Below are 22,480 nucleotides of genomic sequence, written 5' to 3'. Positions count from 1 at the left end.
ATTGTAGCACACACACACACACACACACACACACACACACACACACACACACACACACACACACAAAATGCCCGGAACAAAATGGTCAATTTAAGATAATTTTTCCCACACCCTGATTTATTATCAGCAGTTGCATGAACAGCTATAAAAAGTAAGCAGCAATAAGCAACAAAAACTATACTGAAATATTAGTTCATGTGCATTTTATAAAAAAAAGCTAATATGTATAAAGAAAATACTTCAAAGCACTACAGTAATCACTCACATATCTAAACTATTTAGACCACAGGAGGGTCAGATAATGCAAAAAATTCAAATATTGACAAATATACAGTAGTATTTTTGGCATACAATTGTCTGTACAGTATAGGTGCATGATATTACTCACCAATTTACAAGCCTGCCTCCTCAATCTCATCTTCAATGTCATCATCACTCAAGGGTATTGTGGTTGATGAGGTACTGCTGAGGTGGATGGTTGACTGCATGATGGTGTAAGCAATGGTGAAGGAGTGGTCAGCTTGAAGGTGTCGACTGTTGTTTGCTTGAATGCCCATTTGCTCTGATTTCTGATGAACAGGTCACGAAGTTCTCGAAGGGAGCTTGAGGCCCATCAGTGAGAGTTTCAATGGCTTCCCTGACTTTCCCTGCCTTAGGCATAGTGGCAGCAGGTTTGTCATCATCATCTCTTCTTGCTTTGTCAGTGGGATCCAGTACTGCTTTGACTATTTCAGCATCAGTGTTTGATATCCTGGGTCACTCTCTTCATGCTCCAACCATTCAGTAACATCTTCCTCAGGCACCGTTTCCCCAGCCATATTAAAAAAAAGCATGGAAACCCTTGGCCTCAAAACCCTCGAGGTTGTCCACAAGATCAGTTCCACCCTACCTACTGGCCACAGCCCAAGTTTTGCCACTGGCACAAAATTAAAATTTCTTTCTTTTGTGTATTTGTTATTATTTATTAATTTTTTAATTATTCAATACAGAGGTTCAAAAAATGTCAAGGCTCATATAATGCAGGTTCGGATACAAGAGTGATTGCTGTTTTGCTTTATGGGAAAAAGCATAAGTTAATACTGAAATGGACTTAGAGCAATGAATGCCTTGTCTGTAATAAATACCTTTAATAATTCAGCAAAGGCAAATAAATTTCTGTAAGTGAATGTTAGATTAGGGAATGATTTTTAAAAACAAAAGAAAAAAAGGGCAATGCAAAATAAAGTTATGAAAAACTAATCCATCTTAATGTTACAGTAAATGTACTTGACAAAAGCAAGGGATGCGAAGAAGGAGACAGTGCCAAGGGTGAGGAAGAAAACGTAGCAGGTGAGTAGTGACCAACCCACAAACTCTATGGTCTGTAAACCTCCAGACATGTTGGAGCGCTTCAAGTAGTAGAAGATGCAGTACAGCAGCACAAATCCTCCTGTAGACCTGTTTTGGAGTGATACACACAAGATGGTTAATATCACGTAAGTAATCCAAAAAGAGACAATAAATTTCTCTGTGAAAAAGGCTTATGACCTTCTAAACTCTTGCATTAATTCAGTAAACTATACATATCTTACTGGTTTATTCCTATGGGCTTCAGATGATTTCATTTAGCTATGGGACACCTCTTGTAATGAAGGGATTAATGAAAACTACAGTGCTCATTGAAAATTTGTGCACATCTGCTATGAAACAGAATGCATCAAGATTAAGTAACAGATGCCTATGGGGTGACCCTTGTTCCTTAGCCTATCTTTGAAATGGTCAGGGGAAAAATCTGAGAGGTTCCTAAGGTGCACTGGGTCCAAACTGTTCCACACCTTCATAACCTCCACCAGGAGGATGACCAAAGACCTGTTGTACTGTCTTGGCCCCCTCCTGACAATAGCCTACAGGTTTTCTACTGGGTTGATGTGTGGAGAATTACCAGGCCAGTTCTCTAGTACCTCAGCCTGACAATTCCTTAGCCAGGCAGTGACACCTTAGGCCATGTGGAGAGGAGTGCCATCATGCATATAATTTTCCATCTGGCACCACTCAAAACACTTGGGAAGTTAGACACACAACTCCAAGTAACTATTTTTGTTTACCATTTGACTGTGTGGCAATACAAACTCTCCCTGTCCATGGTAACCAAAATCATTTCATACCAACACACTATCTGGGTGTTTAACAGTCTTCCTGGTGTAGTTCTGGTCAAGTGGGTCAATGCCACATCTGTGGTAAACGTTTAAACGTTGTTACCTTGGTACCCAGTCACTGTGAAAGCAAGGTTGTAGCTAGGATTTTTAAAATGGGGTGGCCATAAGGTGGTGAAGTTCACTAAAAGGGCAGTCCAAGGAGGACTGTTCAGGGAGGGGGGGGGGGTTGGAAGTAATCCTGGATAACATGGGGTGGACACTGGGATGGTCTGGCATATTTTACAGGTGGCCATGCCACTGTGTGAAGAAAGATTCGTCCATTCACTGAAGATGCCACCACTTGTCAATATCCTACCCATTGTGTGCGTGGCAAAAGTTGACCCTATGCTACACTTGCTGATGGGTAACAAGGTGTTTAGTCAGAGGGCAGCAGCTGCAATATCTATGAACACCATTAATTAGTATACACACCATATGTGTGGACATGCTGGACTATATACAGGGGTTACCAGCTTTCAATTTTCTTGCAGAAATAAGTGGAAAAGCCTCTAATCATATGGGTATTTGTCTTCTCAGTGTAACAGGTAAAATACATGATTGGATAATTGTTGACAAAGTTAGCAAAATAACCGCAGAAATAGTTGGAGAAGAACAAGAGAGTTTTAGGAAGGGAAGAGGTTGTATATGCCAGATGTTCATTCTGACAGGTTAAATGGAAGAGTATCCACAGAGGGGGGAAAAGTTGTACGTTGCCTTCATAGATCTAGAGAAAACATGTGACAAAGTAGACAGACAAGGGATGTGGAAAATATTAAAAATATATGGAGCAGATGGAAGCAGTTGATTGCTGTTATGAGTATGGATGAGGGTGCTAGGGTGCAGTGCATCTAAATAGTGCAATAAGTTACTTCTTGGATATGAAGGTTGGACTTAAACAGGTATGAGTCTTGTTTCTGTGGTTGTTCAATTTATACATGGATGTCGTCATAAAAGAGATACAGCATGACTTCGTTTTATAAACAGGATATGGGAGTTGCAAGGTTTGGTGAATGAATTTGGGACAGTGTGTAGGAGGAGGAATCTGAAAGTTAATGTAAACAAAAGTAAAGTTATGGTGTTTGAGAGGAATGAAGTCACAGAGTGTGCAGTGAGGTTGGATGGTGAGGATATGGAGAATGTGAGTGTATTCAAGTACTTGGGTAGTGTGATGAGTAAGGATGGAACTTTGGGGGATGAAGTGCGTGAAAGGGTACAGCAGGGAAGGAAGGTCGTTGGTACACTGAAAGCAGTGATGAGAAATAGGGAGGTGAGTATGGAAGTTAAGAAGTCACTGCATGATAGTATTGTGATCCCTACCCTGACGTATGGAAGCGAGGCATGGACCTTGCAAGAGGGGAACAAGTCAAGAATGCGAGCAGTGGAAATGAGTTACTTGAGAGGAGCATGTGGAGTGACGTGGAGGGACAGGTTGACGAATGAAGAAGTGAAGGAACGCTGTGGGGTGGATGTGGATGTGGTTGAGAAGATTAGGAGAAATACACTGAGACAATTACTTGATAACCTAAATCATGGGGAAGGGAAAAATATATTAAGGGTGGCAGGTCAGGTGATGAGGGATAATTGGGACACCATAGGTGAGCAGTGTGTGAAGACTGATGAAAAGGGTAGCGGTGAACAGTGAGGATATTAAAGATGCATAGAGAGAGCATTATAACCGGTTGTTGAATGAGGAGTATGACTGGGACAGGGAAGGTTTGGAGCCAGCAGATCCAGTGTCTGGCCCTTGGCCTTTGATTGATACTGCTACTGTGAGTGAGGCAATAGGCAGGATGAGGGTGGGGAAGGCAGCAGGTGTGTCTGGGTTGACTGCCAAAATGTTGAAGGCCTCAGGCGATATAGGGGTGAGTTTGGTCACTGACCTGATAAATAGGATTATTTATGAGTGTGCTGTCCCAGATGATTGGCTGAAGAGTGTAATTGTAAATGTGTATAAAGGGAAGGGTGATGCCCTGGAAAGAGGAAATTATAGAGGTATAAAGCTTTTAGATCAGATAATGAAGGTAATGGAGAGAGTTTTAGAAGGTATGATTAGAGAAAGAGTGAATATTGATGAGATGCAGTTTGGGTTTATGCCAGGTAGGGGGACCACTGATGCTATATTCATTGTTCGACAGCTTCAGGAAAAATATATTGGTAGGAGAAGGGATCTTTATTTTGTTTTTGTTGATTTGGAAAAGGCCTTTGACAGAGTCCCTAGAGAGGTGGTGAAGTGGGCAATGAGAAAGCTTGGCTTGGAGGAGTGGCCGGTTAGGGTGGTTATGGCCATGTATATGGGTGCTCACAGCCAGGTGAGAGTGAATGGAGATATGAGTGATGAGTTTTCCATGAATGTTGGTGTGCATCAGGGGTCAGTCTTGAGTCCCATGTTGTTTATCATGGTACTTGAAGCTCTTTCACGTGACTTTAGAAACGGACTCCCGTGGGAGTTGTTGTATGCTGATGATTTGGTGTTGATTGCAGAGAATGAAAGGGAGGCGGAGGAAAGGTTTAGGAAGTGGAGAGATGGTATGGGGCAAAAGGGTTTAAGGGTAAATGCAGATAAAACAAAAGTGATGATATCTAGGGTTAGTGGCGGTACTGTCAAAGACGAGGGAGAGTGGCCATGTGCAGTTTGCCACAAGGGCGTGGGAAGTAATTCCATCTTGTGCGGTGTGTGTGATAAATGGGTGCATAAGAGATGTAGTGGTATCAGAGGTAGACTGTGAGATAATTCTGATTTTATGTGTACGGCGTGCCGGGGTGAGCAGGTGGAGATTGTCAGACGTGAAAGGATTGAACTTGCTGGTGAATCTCTTGAGTGTGTGGAAGAGTTTTGTTATTTGGGAGACATGTTGTGTGCTGGAGGTGGGGCTGGAGCTAGCTCTGTGGCTAGGGTGAGAAGTGGTTGGAAGAAGTTCAGGGAGCTCTTGCCTCTCCTGACATTGAGAGGGCTCTCCCTACGTGCTAAGGGGTCTTTGTATGCAGCATGTGTTAGGAGTGTAATGCTGTATGGCAGTGAGACCTGGGCAGTGAAGGAGGAAGACATTCGCTGGCTCAGACATACAGAAATGACAATGATTAGGTGGATGTGCAGTGCGTCCCTGTGTCCAAGGCCTGGAGGGGCTGGGTTTACAATGGAAGAGTTGAGAGGTAGGATGGGACTGGAGTGTATTGGTGTTGTGATGAGGAGAGGTAGATTGAGGTAGTTTGGACATGTGGAGAGGATGGGGGATGATAATTGGGTGAGGAAGGTGAGAAGTGTTAATATTGGGGGTGGGGTTATGAGGGTTGACTGAGAAAGACATGGGACGAGGTCATTAAGTGTGACCTTAGGGTTAAGGGACTGAACAGGGAGGCTGCAATGGATCGTGCAACGTGGAGAGCCGCCATTAGGTGACCAAGGCCGACACATGCAAGCATGTTGGAGCCTTTAAAAACAAAACAAAACGAAACGAACACTGAGGTGGTTTGGACATGTGAAGAGAATGGAGAATGAAAGACTGACTAAGAGGGTGTATGTAGGTGAGGTGGAGGGAGGGAGAGGGAGAGGTAGACCGAGGATGAGGTGGAGGGATGGAGTTGAGAGGTATATGAGGGAGGGGGGGGTGAGCTGGGGGGAGGGTAGTCAAATGGTGGGTGACAGAGCGACTTGGAGGCGTTTTGTCTGCGGCCACCCTTTGCGGGATTAGGGCGTCGGGCTATAGATAGATAGATATGGTTTTTTGAAAACTGACTGTATAACAATTGACTGTAAAGTGAGTTTAGTGTTTGTATTTGGAAAAATGAATGTATAATTAAAAATAAAAAAAAAGTGGGGGCATCAATTCAGTTGCATGAAGTAAAAAAAATAAAATGTTAAACAACGAATGGCCTAACCTTATAATTCATATGAGAGAATGATCGTAAACTGAGTGATTTTATACCAAGGGTGTGCTGTGCAATGAAGGACAGTGGATGTTGCAGTGTTTATAATGAAAGAAGGCAGGGTTTGAAAATTTACTGCATGGTGATCCCTTGGTTACTGCAGTTACAGTGCTGGTGAGGGCGCTCACCATCCACTCACTCCATGTACCGCTGCTCTCGGGTGTCAGCCCTTTCCTCTCCTCGATCCTTCTTTTCTTCCATCCTCTTGTCTTTCTTTCCTTCATTCTTTCCTCGTCCTTCTGTCTATGGGTAACTTTACACTCCCTCTTCTGTCTTTCTTTCCTTCATTCTTTCTTCTTCCTTCTGCCTGTGGGTGACTCTACACTGAGTGACAAGCCAAATGGTTTCCTGTACACCAGGAAACCATTTACTATGCTGGATGGTATCTATATAACCAAATTTTGGTGCCTGGTGGTTTAGTGGGTAATTAAGACGCTCCAATCGGATTGAGCTGGTGGGGGTTTATATCCAGGGGATGGTTGCTCATGTAATGCCACTCAGGGATGAGTGAGGCTGGTCACTCTCATCTTAAATGTCAGGACCAACGTGCCTAGCCCTGGGCTCCTATGTCCCTCATGGGGCAACATAGGACTGGATGATGAATGAATGAATGAATCATTATCAGTGTTAGATGAAAATCTGCACTCCTGCTGTTATCATGCATTTTGGGGGCTAAAAAACTTTGTTATCAACAATGATGATGCAAAATCTGTGGTTTCTGAAGCCTTTCAGGGATTAGAATTTGAGTCCCTACTCAAGAAGTTAATCCCTGGTGGTAGAGACCACCAACTCTTCACCCCCAATTCAAAACCCCTTTCCTCATGCCAGTATTGGGTACATGTTTCTTCCTTACTGTGACTTTTCATCATTTTCTGCTAACCTAACCATGTCTGTGTGTGTTTCTGATACTTACTGTAACAGTATACTGTACAGTAATCCCTCCAAGACCCAATGTAATATAGCCAAAAGCATGTCTGGAACTTGGGTTTGTCCGGGACTTGGGAAAATGCCTCCTGGACAGGTACCCAGCCTAACTCAGAAAACCACCAACATAACTCCATACAGGATATGCACAGCACCTATTTAAGACCCTTTTCACACAAACAGGGGACAGAAAACATGAAATAAATGAAAAGGAACCAGAGAATGAGGACTTAGAGGTGAGTATGGAAAATATTCAGCGGTATCCAGGGTACTTACAACACGTCTGTGGCCGTTGCGAAGAATAACCTACCTCCTCTCAGACTCTAACAGTACGAAAGTGCACCTGAAGCACCTACTGTACAGTAATCCAGTGTTGCACTGCACTTAATCCTCTGCACTCTGAATTCTAAAATCTTAACACTGCGCATTCTTTTCTTTGTTGCGCTACACTTGAAACTCACCAGTGTTGCACTCTGCACTACCTTTGCACTCTGAATTCCAATTTTTAACAGTGCACATTCTTTTCTTGCTTGCTCTGCACTTGAAACACACCAGTGTACGGTAGTATTCTGCAGTTAGTCCTTTGCACTCTGAATTCAAATTTCTTAACACTGCACATTCTGTTCTTAATACTGCACAACACTGCAAATTCCCGTGTGGTCTAGTGGCGAGTTTTTCCTGTTTATTCACTGTCAGAGTCTGAAAGTAGGTGTTGCAGGCGACCAAGGGGCGCATCACTGGGACGTGGTGATGGACTATCCACTGCAGATGACTCTGAAGAAAGTAGCACACTCACGTCCAGTGGCACCTCCACCATGGCCAATGTGCTGAGCTGTGGCTCGGAGGTGGAAGGCCTGTCTTGGTGAGGCAGTGATGTGGAGCCAGAGCTGGGCATGGAGGGGGTCACGGGCCTGAAGAAACTGTCAATGGCTGATTGACATATGGAAAGGTGATTCTGGCAAGTGATGATGTGCTGCCTAAAAGCATGCACTTCCTCCACAAGTCCCAAGGGCCCCATCTCCCGGTCACAGTCCGGGTGTTCACAGTAGTCCAAAACGAACTCGACATGCTCCTGGAGTGAGCTCAGCTTGGGAATGGCTGGAGTAGTGGCGCACTGAGAGGAGTCCTCATCATCCTCGTTGTCCTCGTCGGAATCTTCAAGCTGGGTACTTGTACCTGCAACTGAAGATGCGATCTCGATATCAGACATGATCTGATACCCAGGATCGCCTTCATCATCATCCAACCACTCACGCACTTTGTCCACATCCACCTCGTCGCCAGCTGCACGAAGATATGCATGGATGTCATCCACGTCAAAACCTAGAAAGTTGTGCACCACATCGACTCCGAGAAGCAGATGAGACCAACCACTTTCCAGAGTCTTGACAAAGACTTCCCTCCATGCACTGGCCCAGTTGTAGATGGCTGACTTGAGGTTGCAGCGGCAAAGGTTTTCCACAGTGCGCTGACCTCGCGTGTCCCGTCCCTCCCTGTGCTCGTCCTCATCCTTGAGAAAAACCTTCACCTCGTCCAGGAACTTCCGACGGTACAGCCTCTTTGTTGCCACAATCACTCCTTGGTCCACTAGTTGGATGAGAGCAGTCATATTAGGTGGTAAAAACGAGCACATAATGCAGCCATTCTCATCCACCAACTCCTTGTCGGACGGATGCGCAAGTGCATTGTCCAAGAGAAAGAGAGCCCTTACCTGGTCACGTGGGATTCCCAGTGTGTTCGTCTGATAATGGATGACCTCCTTGATGAAGTGCTGGTGAAACCAGTCTTTGAAGATCTTGGCTGTGAACCAAGCCTTCACAGAATGGTACCACACGGCAGGAAGGGCATCCATCACCCCACGAAGGCAGAGAGGCTGCTTTGCAAGACCAACAATAACAGGCTTGAGCCGGTGCATGCCGTTAGCATTGGTGCAACACAAAGCAGATATCTGTTGCTTGGAAAGCCTGCGGCCAGGTACTGTACATGCTTCTCTGTCTCCTCTGCTAGGGTGTTCGTTGGCAGCAAGCGATAGAATAGATCAGTTTCGTCAGTGCTGTAGACTCGATTGAGAGTGAGGCTCTCCCTGTCATTCAAGTCCTTCAGCTTCTGCCAAAACTCTTCTACTCTCCTCATTGGCATCCAAAGCTTCGCAATGGGCCTTAACCTGCCCCATCCTGACGTTTTTGGACCCTTTTTTTTTTTTTGGCTCAAACATACGCTTTTAGTGAGAAACATCGAAAATTCATAGAGAAATCGCTCACCTGAGGTTTAAAATACCAGATTTAGGTACAAGTCCTTTCTTACCTGACTGGGTTTTCTAACAGGCTGGAACCAAAGAAAATGAGTTCTATGGGAGGGTAACTATTTTATCCACTCATAAACAGTATTTATTTATTTACTTGGTACGAATTTATATGTAGTACAAGAGTATATGTATTGGTTTTCAAACAGTAATATAGGCATTATAAGCATTGTTTCACTCACTAACTCATCACCATTCATGACCTTTTTTTTCCCACATTACCTGAACATCATTTCTGACTGTTTCTTTCTCTAATGCTATGTAAATATTGTCCTCTACATTGTAATTGATTGGGGAATCACTCTGGCCCTGAATGTCTTTATTGGCCAGGTCACTGGTAACAGGTGAATTGCAGAGACAATGGCGTGCAGGGGGGGGGAGAGAGGTTATGCGGTGTAAGGCACTGTCCCTGCTTGGCATCTTGTAGACGAATAGAGGAAGGTGTCCCGTGTTTACGTACCAAAAATCACTCGCGAAATCACTCGCGAAAATTGAAAATTGTGCAAATTAGGGACCTTGCAATGTTGCCATGTTAATTCACGTCGCCGGGACGGCGGGGGTTAAGGTTACTAAGTCCATGTCGTAACTTGAAAGCGAAGAGCCAACCCTCGGATGTGTTGAAGTCCGGGGTGTCATGTAACCTTATGAACTTCTCGGCAGCAACCTGCAACTCTGTACCATGCACCAGCACACCAGCCGCACATTGTTGACAGTACCAAATCAGCATGGAGCGGCTGATTTTTGCAAACCTGGGAGGGTACATAATCTTCCTCTGCACGTTGTGTTTGGTCTTCGATGCGAAGTCAGCCGTGTACTTGGTGAGTTTGTCCTGGGATTTCTTGATATCAAACAAAATAGAGTGGGCCATATTGAATTCTTGGAGGATGCGGGACGCCGACCATCCCGTGTCCACCTTGTCCAATATCTCCCTCTTCTTCTCCAGAGTTAGAACCACTCGTTTCCTCTTCTCGGGTGGCAGGGCCATTGTCACACACACAAGTAAGAGGCAGCAGAGAAACAACAGGGCCTCCAGCAGGTAGGGCACCACCATAAAAGCGAGCACATAGGTGGCCATGGTGATAAGTGTGCACTCACGACGATGGGTAGGTGGGAAATGGGGAGGAGGCAGCGTCACCCTGCTGGATGTCAGTGGAACTACATGGCAAAACACAGCTGTTCAGTGCCACATACCAAGTTCAAAATACGGTTGAAAAAAATGTTGGATTTTTTTTTTTTTTTTTTTTTTTTTTTTTTGGGGGGGGTTCCGAAGGCCCAGGCCCAAAATGTCTGGGAATTGGGCATCCATGTCTTACAGGGATTATTGTATATGTATTTACTGGGTCTAAATTGTTGTACAAGGGAAAATTTGGGTTTGCAACTGTGGTGCCTTGTACAAATTAGGGTAAATCCCACAGGTTCTGTGCTCTGTGTCATACAATTTCATTATCATGCACCAAGCACAGTACCAGTTATATGTGATAACCAAGGGATCACTGTACTGTACTGTTAATGCTGATGATACTGTATTAAGTGAAAATGAATGTGAACTGAAGGGCTTAGTGAATGAGTTTGGAAGTGTATGTGGGAGACTGAATCCAAAAGTGAATGTACATAAGAGTAACAGAGTAAGATCATGGTTTTTGAGTGAAATGAAGTCACAGCATGCACAATGAGGCTGGATGGTGAGGAATAATTGGATGTGGGTGCACTGAAGTACTTAAGTTGTTGTTTTTGTTGTTGCTGCTCAACCCCAGTTCACTGAGCAGACCCACTGACCACAGGTACGCAACTGCCTCTATGGGGTTGTCCCACTCGTTTCCTATACAGTTAATGCAGTGTCTGCATCTTTGTGTGGCATGTCCCATGCAGTGCTCTATTATGCACATCATGTTGTGTGGGCCTATTCTACAAGCAGGGCACATGTCATCTGTGCTTCACTCAACCCAAATCTAATGGTAGCTGACAAGGAGTGGATGATATCCTGGTTTAAGGCTACCTATATGAATGCAATCATGTTTCTGATGGGAGGACACCAGGAGGGGGAGCTATTCATACAGTAAGACCTCACTATAACGGACTAATTGGGGCCCAAACCATGCCGAAAAATGTGAAATTCCGATAACAGCAACATCCGGACTTCCTCCAGCTAATCCAGACTTTTTCCGATATATCAGACATTAGTCCGGATTGCATGAACAGGTTTTAAACTGTTTTGACTACCATTGTGGTACTGTACTGTGTTATAACTTCACTATGTTAATCAAATGGTATAATATATATAATAATACTGTACTGTACTGTACATTGATAAACATGTCTTTTATTTATCCTATTGTGGTGAACATAGCTGAAGTGGTCAGGCAGTCCGGACTGCTTCTGACTTTATCGGACTTTTTCCAATACATAGGAATTTAGTCTGGTAGCTCCTCGAGTTCCATAAAAGCGAATTCCGGTCTATTAAAGTCTGTTATATCGAGGTTTTACTGTATAGTGTTCTGATCAAGGTGTTGTTTTGAGGAGTGGGGTCATGTAATATAGTGTTCCGATCAAGGTGTTGTATTGCCCTGCACGTAAAGTGAGTACAGTATGCAGATATTTCTTTACTGCTAGTGTTGGAATGTCTGGATGTGGGATATTGCTGGAGAGGGTTTGATAATGTATGTGTGGTGATTGTTTTATGGCACTAGGTGTGCTCTGTGCGTCTGTTATGTAATGATGGGTGTTGTGTAATGGCACAAACTACATAAAACTGTGTGCCTTTTATATCGAGGTAGTCTCTAAATGGAAGGATTTTACTTACAGAACGTGAGTGAGTGGTTCTGGTGCAGCCTGTGGTGATGTATAGGGCATTGTGCTGCATGGTTTGCATGATGTACTGAGTATTAGACATGATGGGAGTCCATGCTGAAGAGGCATACCATATCGCAGATCTACTATACTGTTTGCAGAGCAGAGTGTTTCTTTATGTTGTCCAAAGTCTGGCCCTGTAGCTGCCCTGAGTGTACTGAGTCTTGGGATGCACTTCTTCTTGATGTCTTGTATGTAGTCCTTGAATGTGAGTCCACTGTCATAAGTCACTCCAGGGATCTTAGTGGAGGGTGTATGTGGTACAAGTACATTGTTCAGCATGATGTGAGGAGAGTACTTGTGTTTGTGTGGGGTAGCCACTACCTAATTTTTTTCTTTTATTACAGGCAAACCCTGACTGACAATACTTTTATATGTGATACCCCGGATTAGTGATGGAGGTAGAAATACCATCCTACCCTGCCTAACGATGGCCGAGGCCTGGTTTGAAGATGGATCTCCAATGTTTCGTTCAGGAGTGATGGGCCAAAAGTTTGAATCATGCACATTCCCACAGCCAGCTGAGCCCACCCGCCTGCCAGGATGCGCAGAAGCGCAGTGGTCTCCCTCGCCAGCCACCAGTCATCGCAGCTGTCTCCCTCACCACCTCGTCTGTCATTGCATCGCACCCCATCGCCATTTCGTGAGTCATCGCATCGCACCCTATCACCACCCCCAAAGCCAGTGCATCAGTCTCCCACTACCATCACCCCACCTTGCCAGGCTTCCCCTCTTTCTGACCCTCCCCTGAGATAGTGTTTGAGGGCTTTGAGGAGGATGAGTGAGTGCTAGGGAGCACCACAAGTCCCCTAGCCTCAGGGGGTATAGCAAGGATGACAACCAAGACAGTACTTGGACTTACAAAAAGTAAGTGATGAGAGGTTTTTGATATTCTCTGACCTATTTTTTATGATTTTCAGATTTTATTTCTCGGTTTTAGTGAGTTATTACAGGTGTTAAGCTTTGGTTAGCTTCTTTTACAACTGTTAGGTCATTTAGCTTGGCTTTAAACTTTTTTTTGGACTCATTTGGGTGGGTTTAGGACTTGGTTGCGGAGAAAACCTAAGGCTCAAAAACACATCCCTATACTTTACATAGTAAATTGTCCCCAAATTACAATACCCCACCTAGTGATGGGTTTTAACTTAACCAATTGCATTGTTAAACCGGGGTTTGCCTGTAATATTTTTTTTCTTGGGTGGTGTAATGAGTAAGGATGGAAGTTTAAAGGATGAGGCACTTGAAAGGGTACCCCCCCCAAAAAAAAAAAAGTTGCCAGTTCACTGAAAATAGTGATAGGAATAGATAGGAATACAGCAGTAAAAAAAATAAAGAAAAAAAGAAAAGAAAAAGGATTGCTGCATGGATATACTGTGTGATCTCCACTCTAATGCATGTGGTTCTTGTTAGAAGAACACAAGAAGAACACAAGTCATGAGCGAATGTCAAGTGAAGGTAGTGGAAATGAGTTTTCTCAGAGGAGCATGTGGAACTGAGACAGTGAGAGAGAGAGCATTGTGGTACTGATAAGGATGAGACTATGAGACTGAAAGTGTTAAGAGAAATACCAGGATGGTGTGGTGGAGACCATGGAAAATTAGAAACTAACTATGAGACTGTATGTGAATGAGGTTGAGGGAGGGAGAGGGAGAGGGGGAGACCAAGGATATGAAAGTGGAGATGTGAGTTGGAGGGAAGGCAGCTAGGGGCCAGGGCAACACAGAGGTGATTTATATGTGGCCACCCCTTACTGGATTAGAGCATCTGGCTACAGATAGATATATAGCTAGACAGACAGCCTCGCATTGACAACGGATTATGTTATATACACCGTTTTGTCTTCTGTGGCCTGCCAGTTTGAGAAATAAGGGAAGGAACATCATAGCTGCTCAGTCCATGAATTGCTTATTTCGTGTTTACACCGTCCACCACGGCAGTCCCAAAATCCTTTATACAGTATTTCTTTCACTGGATAGTTTGCACGGTGCAAGGAGATTATGCTTGTCAACTAATCACAAGCAGAGTGCTGGATCTCGCCCACACTGCGAGAAAAGTCCACGGAAATAAAGGCATCTTTGGGCAAAAACACGGCAGGAAAGCAGGGCACATGCGCAATAATCTTCACCTTACCAATACCCTGCAGCTACTGAGCCATCTCTCTAACTCTTGATTGGATGACAGATACCAAACTTGGCTGCTAGAGGTACGATAACCTACTTCCACCAAACAAATAAAATGAATGAGGGAATTAACAATTTTCCCCACAACCGTATGCAAGATGACTTTGCCACATGAATATATGGCAAGCATTGTACAGTATATTGTATTTAACTCCAACTTAGTCTCTCTGAAGCTGAACAGAATCATCTGAAGATAAGATGAATATAACAAAATATGTCACTGGACTGAAGGGGTTAACAGAAAATACAAAGTACAGTACAAAACTATATACTTTAAAGATAAAATCATAATTATGAAAGCCTGAATGATGTATGAATGATATGTGGTTCATGTTATCATGTTTGGCTCATTTCACTGGGATTTCTGTTGAAAGTTCTACATTTATGCTTTTTTTCTTTTTCTTGGTCTATGGATCCTATCTCAGTCTCCTCTTCTTACATAAAGACTGGGAAAATAATAATGATGGTGATGAACTCCATCACCAACACCACCAGTACCATCATAATAGACGGGGAATATAAAGATGATGATGATTACAGATGATGATGATGACTGATGCCTGATGATGACGATGATGATGATAATGATGACTGATGCCTGATGATGACGATGATGCTGCTGCTGCTGATGATGATGATGATGATGATGATGATGATGATGATGATGATGATGTTGATGATGATGATGATGACCACCATCATCATCATCATCATCATTCAATTATGCTCGTTTTTCATATCTGGACTACTATAACAAGACAGGTAGGTACAAAGCGCAATGAAGAATAAAAGTCCACCAATTTCAATGACACTACAACTAGCATACGTCATTAACTCTCTGGCTGCCAATTACCTGCAATGGTCCCTTTGAATGTGGAGGTAAATTAATACCAATACGCTGGAGCTCCATCCACTTGGAGACACGGAATTCATTATAAAACCTAAATTGTGAAACCAACCTCCAGCCTAACCCCAATTTAACCACTATAGACCCTTTATGACCCCAGCTAGACTACAGATATGCATCCTAAAGGGTGCAGCCTACAGCACAAAGGTGGTGGCAGTAGAACTCAAGTAACCCTGATCTCTCTGATCAGGCAAATCCATCAACTGGAGGCAAGCAACAGATGAGTTTCCAGTCAATATTTTTTTAAAGTGTGATATTTGCACAGGTAAAAAATACACAGAAAACCACTATGTCAACCATTTTTTCAAAAAAAATTGTGAAGATATATGAAAATATAATAGATAAAGTAGCTGAAAAATCACGTGACTCTGAAACGTCCTCTGATTGGTCATGATGTCACTACTCACACTGAGGCAGCATAGTCAGCTTTATTTATGTTTAGCATTCATACACTGTGCTTATTTCTGATCTCCAAGAATGCCCAATGACAAGAGGAATAATCGTTGGTGTTTCATTCAAGTGTGTAAGAGCACAGACAAGAGCACACCTGGGAAATTTTTTCCTCTATGTACCTGCCAATGAGAATAAACGAAAGCAGTGGTGGTTGGCTGCTCGTCGGAAGTACCCAGTGCTGGAATGGAGTCTTTACTGTTGTGAAAATATAATTTTCTTCACCATATAGGTTCATACACACCTAAGTACAGTATCTGAAATCCGGTCAAAAAATTGTGCTTAATTTAACCATTACTGTAACAGAAAATTAGGATTCAGAATGAAAACATGCTAAGGTTGGCGAGTGTTTCTACTTTAGATCGCCAACACACCTTGACTGACTTCTATTTTTCACAAATACTGATTTACAGTGCAATTGATGTATTTGCATTTTAAATTAATATTTATACAAACTAAAAGTCTGCCAAGGCAAGTTGTTAAGCTAAAGGAGAAACACTTCCAATAACTTTAGCGTGTTTTCGCTCTGAATCCTGATTTTTAATTAACAAATTAAACACAAAAATGTGACTGGATTTCAGATAATTAGGTGTGTATCAACCTACTGGTGATAAGCTCTATAACACTTACCAATTAAAAGTGCTGATTCGGTGTTGATTCGGTATATGACCGCCAATTCGGTACTTTGTTGCACCCTCCTGAAGGTATTTTACTATCAAGTAGTCACTCACTGAAACTGTTCTTTCAGAAAACTAAAAATAAGGAGGACAAACATTAAACAATCATGAGCATAATACCAATAGAAACTCATACAACTGATAATGTATGCCATACATAAAATATTTTCCACCTCATGAGATATGAACACCGCTCAGGAATGGTGTGGCTGTAAGCTACTTCTAGTCGATTTCACTGCAATTTACTTACCTACCAGGTACCACCCATTTACTCCATGAGTGTATTCCTTCACAACATGACTGAAGGGGGTAGTTTGGATCTAAGGTGGCCATGTCAGTACATATCTTGACAACTACGTGTATTATCGCGGTTACTGGTAAAGTCTTGTGTGATGGACTGGAGTGTCATCTGCAGTATGAATACTGTCATCATCGTCAATATGACGACAGCTTCCCTCCAGCCATAAAGATTTACAGTTATCACATCTTAATTAGTGCAACTGATAAAATAAACCAAAAGATACATATATCGTATGCTTGTAAGTACATGGCAGAGTGCACTAGGCATGTTTACCCAGAACAGGAAACATGTCTATTGCCCCTACCGGTTCATCCCATGCAGTGGACGGATGTTTCCTTGCTGACAATACAGTAAACCTTCATTTATCATGACATAATAGGGCCAAAGGAACGTCCGAGTAGTGGCAACATCCAGATGATGAGGACTATTCTCCTACTATACCCAGACCCTACCTATACCCAACCTATAACATATACCTAATCTATTTGTACAGCACCTATGCTTAATTTGGTAGTGTTTTCTGGTCATTCAGGCATATATGAATATCCAAAGTAAGGGTAAACAAGAAAATCATGCAGAATAAACACTGAAAACCAAAAAACACTCTACCTATACACTACTGTATGTACAATACCCCTTCTTATTTTGGCAGTGTTTTCCAGTCACTCTGCCATATTTTGACATCAAAACATAAATAGGATTATCCAAAATAATTTTCAACACCGAGAAAACCATGAAAAAAAAAAAAAAAAAAAACTGAAAACCCAAAAAAATCCTACCTGTACACTACAATATGTACAGTACTCCTCCTAATTTTGGCACTGTTTTCTGGTTATTCTGCCATATTTTGACATCAAAACATGCATGGGAATATCCTAAATAAATTTTTACACCAAGGAAGCTATGAAAGAAACCTAAAGTTACCTGCCATAAAACATTTGGTTGGGGTACTTACCACGGAGTGCACCGCGGACAAGCCACTTAACCAGCACACCTCCAGCAGGTGTAGAGTTGGCCCACGTGGTTTAGTGGCAAACATTCCCACCTAGGAATGTCCAAGAACTCCCCCTCTTCCTCCTCCTCTACCTGCTGGAGCTGGGCGGTGACTGTTAACGTGCGGTGCGGTGATGTTGGCCTACCCTCCTCAGGAGACTCCAAAGAAAGCCACAAGCTTACATCCAGCGGAGACTTAATGGCTGTCAATGTGTTCGGTTGCAGGTCTGATGGTGAAGGTGGGAAATGAGCTGGTGGTGGTGGTTGTGGTGAGAATGGGCTGGCTCTCATGGGGGTTGCTGGCTTGAGGAAGGACTCGATCCTGGTCTGACGACAGGACCAATGATTCTGTTGGAGGATGACAGTGTCCCACCCAGACTCTCCACAGCTCCATCATCAGGCTGGGCAGCACCAATTCCCTGTCACAGAGTGGGTGCTCGGCATACTCCATCATCCCCTCTAGGTAACCATGGAGGACACTGAGACAAGGAAGTGAAAGAGTTGTGGGAGACTGCGAGTCAGGGTTCTCATCCTCGTTGGTCTCGCTGTCCTCTTCCATCCCCACAGAGGCAGCAGTGACGATCTCCTCGTCAGATGTGGTCTGATAACCAGAATCGCCGTCATCATCGTCCATCCAATCCCTCACGTCGTCGATGTCCACCTGCTCTCCTGCTGTTCTAAAGTGGCTGTTGACAACATCCACATCAAACCCCACAAAGTCATGCTCAGCTTCAATTTCCTGGAGGAGATGAGACCAACTACTTTTGAAGGTTTTCATGAAGACTTCCTTCCATGCGTTCGACCAGTTGAACACTGCAGATTCCAGGTCGTAACGCCGAAGATTCTGCAAGTTCTGCTTCCCACGTGTGTCCTCAGCTGCATCCTTTTCCTCCAGCACCACCATCACCTCATTCAAGAACGTCCAGCTGTACAGTTTCTTCAAAGTCTCGGTAACAGCCTGGTCCATTGGCTGAATCAGACCGGTTGTATTAGGTGGCTGAAACATGTACCATCATCATAAGCAACCAAATCCTTCTCAGATGGATGCATGGAGGCATTGTCCAGGAGCATGAGTGCCTTCACCAGGTCACGAGCGATATCAAGGACCTCCATTTGATAACAGATAACTTCCCTGACGAAGTGTCAGTGGAACCTATCTCTGAAGATCTTAGTGGTAAACCAGGCCTTCACAGAAAGTTACCACACAACAGCCAGGCTATCCATCAACCCAGGGAGACAACGTGGTTGTTTTGCACGCCCAACAACAATGGGTCTGAGGTGGTGCATCTCATTAGCATTGGCACAGCACAAAACAGTGACATGTTGTTTGGACAACTTCTGACTCAGCACAGTCTTCTCCCTTTCATCAGCCAGGGTGTTCGTGGACAAGGAACAGTAGAACAGACCAGTTTCGTCAGAATTATAGACTTGACCAAGGGCAAGGCCCTCGTCTTTGATCAGGAGCTGCATTTTCTGGTGAAACAGGTCTACTCCCTCTGCTGCTGCCTTCAAGGTCTTACCATGTGCCTTACGGCCAGTAAGTCCATGGCGAAGCTTGAAGCGAAAGAACCATCCCTCATATGCCTTTAAGTCGTGCACTTTGTGCAGGCGTGCAACTTCTTGGCAGCAACCTTCACCTCAGTGGGCATAAACCATTACCTTCCTGCCTCCCCTATGTTTACTTTCGCCAAAGTCCTGTCTCTATTGCGTAAGCCTGTCGTGTGACTTCTTGATATCAAACAATGTTGAACGGGCTAGATCATATATGCAAAGTATATGTCCTGTGCTACAGCCCTTGTCAATCTTGCCCAACATCTCATGTTTCTTCTCCAGAGTCAGAACCTTCCTCTTCTGTTTCTCAGATGGTGGTGAAGTCATCACCACACACACGAGAATACAGCAGAGGAGGGCCACAACCTGAAGAAGGTAGGGGACCACCAGAAAAGCAACTGAATTCATAGCCATTCTTGCAGGCAAGTCACTGAGGCAAACTGAGGTGCAGGCTTGTTGGCCAGCAAGCAGGACAGTGCTGCCATATCACATCACACAGTAGGGTCCAAGCACAGACAAAGCAAAACGCAGTAAACTGTCATCTGCATATAAGGTTCACTTCCATTTGCCCAGGCAAGAGTTAGCACAACAGCGGATGATCAGTACATCACCTCAAACAGTATGACTAATGTGGCCTGCCAGGCAATTCTGACCATTTGGTAGGGAAGCGGACAGGCACACGTGGTGGGGGGTTTCACAATAATTCAAGAGGCTGGGGGACTCCTGTCATTCAGTGTAGAGGCAGACGGGTGCCTTTACCAGACATTTCCTTGTGGTTTGTGGTCTGTTTTACAAGACACTGGGAACCCTCAGCCAGGAATGACACTTACCCCATCGTTTCAAATCTAACCATAGGATTTTCTCATAAATAAGCTCAGTGTGTTTCCCAGGCAAAGTTACCGTACATATGTTATCATATCCTAACCTAACCTAACTAAACCTAACCTAACCTATCCCATTAGGGCTGCTTGGCTGAGGTGGCTGGCTGTGGTACTGAAATGAATACCTATACCAAATGTAAGTGTACTGTACAGTACATACCCATATACTGTACTATCATATACATTTATACAGAGATTACTGTACTGATATTGTAATCATATCATGGGAAGGAATCTCTCTCTCTCTCTCTCTCTCTCTCTCTCTCTCTGTATTTACATATTTGTGTTTACCTATTTGTAGTATACAGGAACTGAGCTAAACTCATGTTGTCCTGTTTCCATATCTACATTTATCTGGTCTAGTTTTAAACACATAAATGTTTTTTGCCTGCAAAACACATATGCTTCTATTCAGGTAAATGAACCTTTTAAGATCATTAAGACATCTACCTTTCTACAGCTTGAAGTCATGACCTCTTGTTCTTCCATCATCCAACACAAAAAGATCCTCTCTATCCATCCATTCCAATTCTCTCACATTTCTAAACATCATGATCAAGTCACCTCTTTCCCTTCTCTCGCACAGTGTTGGTAGCTTCAGGTTTTCCAATCTCTCTTTGTAGGTCAGTTACCATACACGTGGTATCATCCTTGTTGCCATCCATTGAAGCCTCTCCAGTTTATCAACATGCTTCTTCAAATGAGGCAACCATACCACAGCCGCATACTCTAGTCTTGGTCTTATCATGGTCACTATCAACTCCCTCAGCATTTCCTTGTCCATTTAATTAAAAGCCACTCTCATGTTGGTCAGTATTCCATAATTGTCTCCAATGATTCTGTTTAAATCCTTTTCTGGTGACAAGTCATCCTAAAAAATCACTCCCAAGTCCTTCTCATCTTTTTTTTTACTAATTATCTCACTGCGCATTTTATATGTCCTGTGTGGTCTTTTTTCATTCATTCCCATTTCTAGTACATGACACTTCTTGGCATTAAAATCCATTTTCCAAGTCTGGCTCCAGTTGTGGAGTTTGTCCAAGTCTTCTTGCAGTTTTTAACAACTATCAATCGCATCATCTGCGAACACACTCATGTAACTATTCAAACCTTCTAGCAAATCATTAGATATATATTAGAAACATTACTGGGGCTAAGACAGAGCCCTGGGGTACTCCACTAGTCATTTTTCTCCACTGTGAAACCTTGTCTCTAATAACTGTTCTCATCTGCCTTCCTATCAGATAATCTTCCATTCACATGAATAGTTTTCCATGCACCCCTCCAAAGGTCTTCAACTTCCATAGCAGTCTCTTATACGGCACCCTGTCAAATGCTTTCTTGAGATCAAGATAGACACAATCTGCCCATCCCTCTCTCTCCCTTGTATGACATCTATTACCCTACTGTAGAAACTTAATAGGTTGGTAACACAAGATCTTCCTTCCATAAAACCAAATTGTCTCAGTGTTATCATTTTCTTCTGAATACTTTATCCATCTTTTTCTAATAATTTTCTCACAGATTTTACAAACAACACAAGTAAGTGATACAGGTCTATAACTGAGTGGATCTTCCCTATCTCCTCCCTTGAAGATTGGCACAATATTGGCTCTTTTTCAGTCTTTAGGTAACTGTCCATTTTCCAGGGAGCTCTTGATGATGACATAAATAGGCCATGCTTTAAACAAGACTACAGGAGACAGGACAAACATAATTCCTGAAAGACACTTAAAGTTTGCAGAGGTGGTTGTGACACGTCTGTTCGCTCCGGCTGGTCCGTGTGTGTCTGTGTTCTTAGCTAACTGCAACTTTACAGGAATGAGTCAAGCTCGTACTGTTTCCATATCTTAAACCATTTGTATCATACATATCCTTAAATTTATGGATAGTTCTAGTACACACTATTTCATTCGACAATGCATTCCACTAATCAATTGCCCTATATGTGAAACTAAATTTCCTTACGTATTTATCACCTCTCTTTTTGTGCAGTTTTCTGCGATGTCCTCTTGCTGATGCTTCCCCATAGGTTATGTATTCATTTATGTCTATTTTCTCCTTCCTTGACATGCATTTACATAGCATAATCATGTCTCCTCTTTTCCTTCTCTCCTGTAGAGTTGGCAGATTAAGTTTTTCTAGTCTTTCTTCATAGTTTAGATTCCTAAAGCTTGGTACCCATCTTGTAGCAGCCCTTTAAACTTTTTCAACTTTATCTGCTGTATGTGTTTCTTGAAATGAGGATTCCAGACTACTGATGCATACTCCAGGGTTGGTCTGATGAAAGATGCTATTATCTTTCTCAGCATGTCTTCATTTATGTATGTGAATGCTACTCTCATATTTGCAAGCAGAGTATACTTGTT

The 22,480-nt window shown here is 43.2% G+C and overlaps 1 protein-coding gene across 1 annotated transcript in view; it reads right to left on the bottom strand.

Moving 5' to 3' along the window:
• Positions 1 to 1,222: 1,222 nt before the first annotated feature.
• The window catches only part of LOC145392190 (transmembrane 9 superfamily member 1-like), a 538,883-nt gene continuing 517,625 nt past the window's right edge, over positions 1,223 to 22,480 (bottom strand). Inside the window, exon 12 of the mRNA XM_080266639.1 lies at positions 1,223 to 1,437. Within this exon, the coding sequence (XP_080122765.1) occupies positions 1,236 to 1,437 (202 nt within the window). The 3' untranslated portion in view covers positions 1,223 to 1,235. The remainder of the gene's footprint in view (positions 1,438 to 22,480) is intronic.

This window comes from Coenobita brevimanus, chromosome 21, assembly GCF_032717465.1.
Source record: "Coenobita brevimanus isolate Jiangsu-jjx chromosome 21, ASM3271746v2, whole genome shotgun sequence".
NCBI lineage: Eukaryota > Metazoa > Arthropoda > Malacostraca > Decapoda > Coenobitidae > Coenobita > Coenobita brevimanus.
Note: the sequence above shows the minus strand (reverse complement) of the source record. Positions and strands in the feature narration are given on the sequence as shown.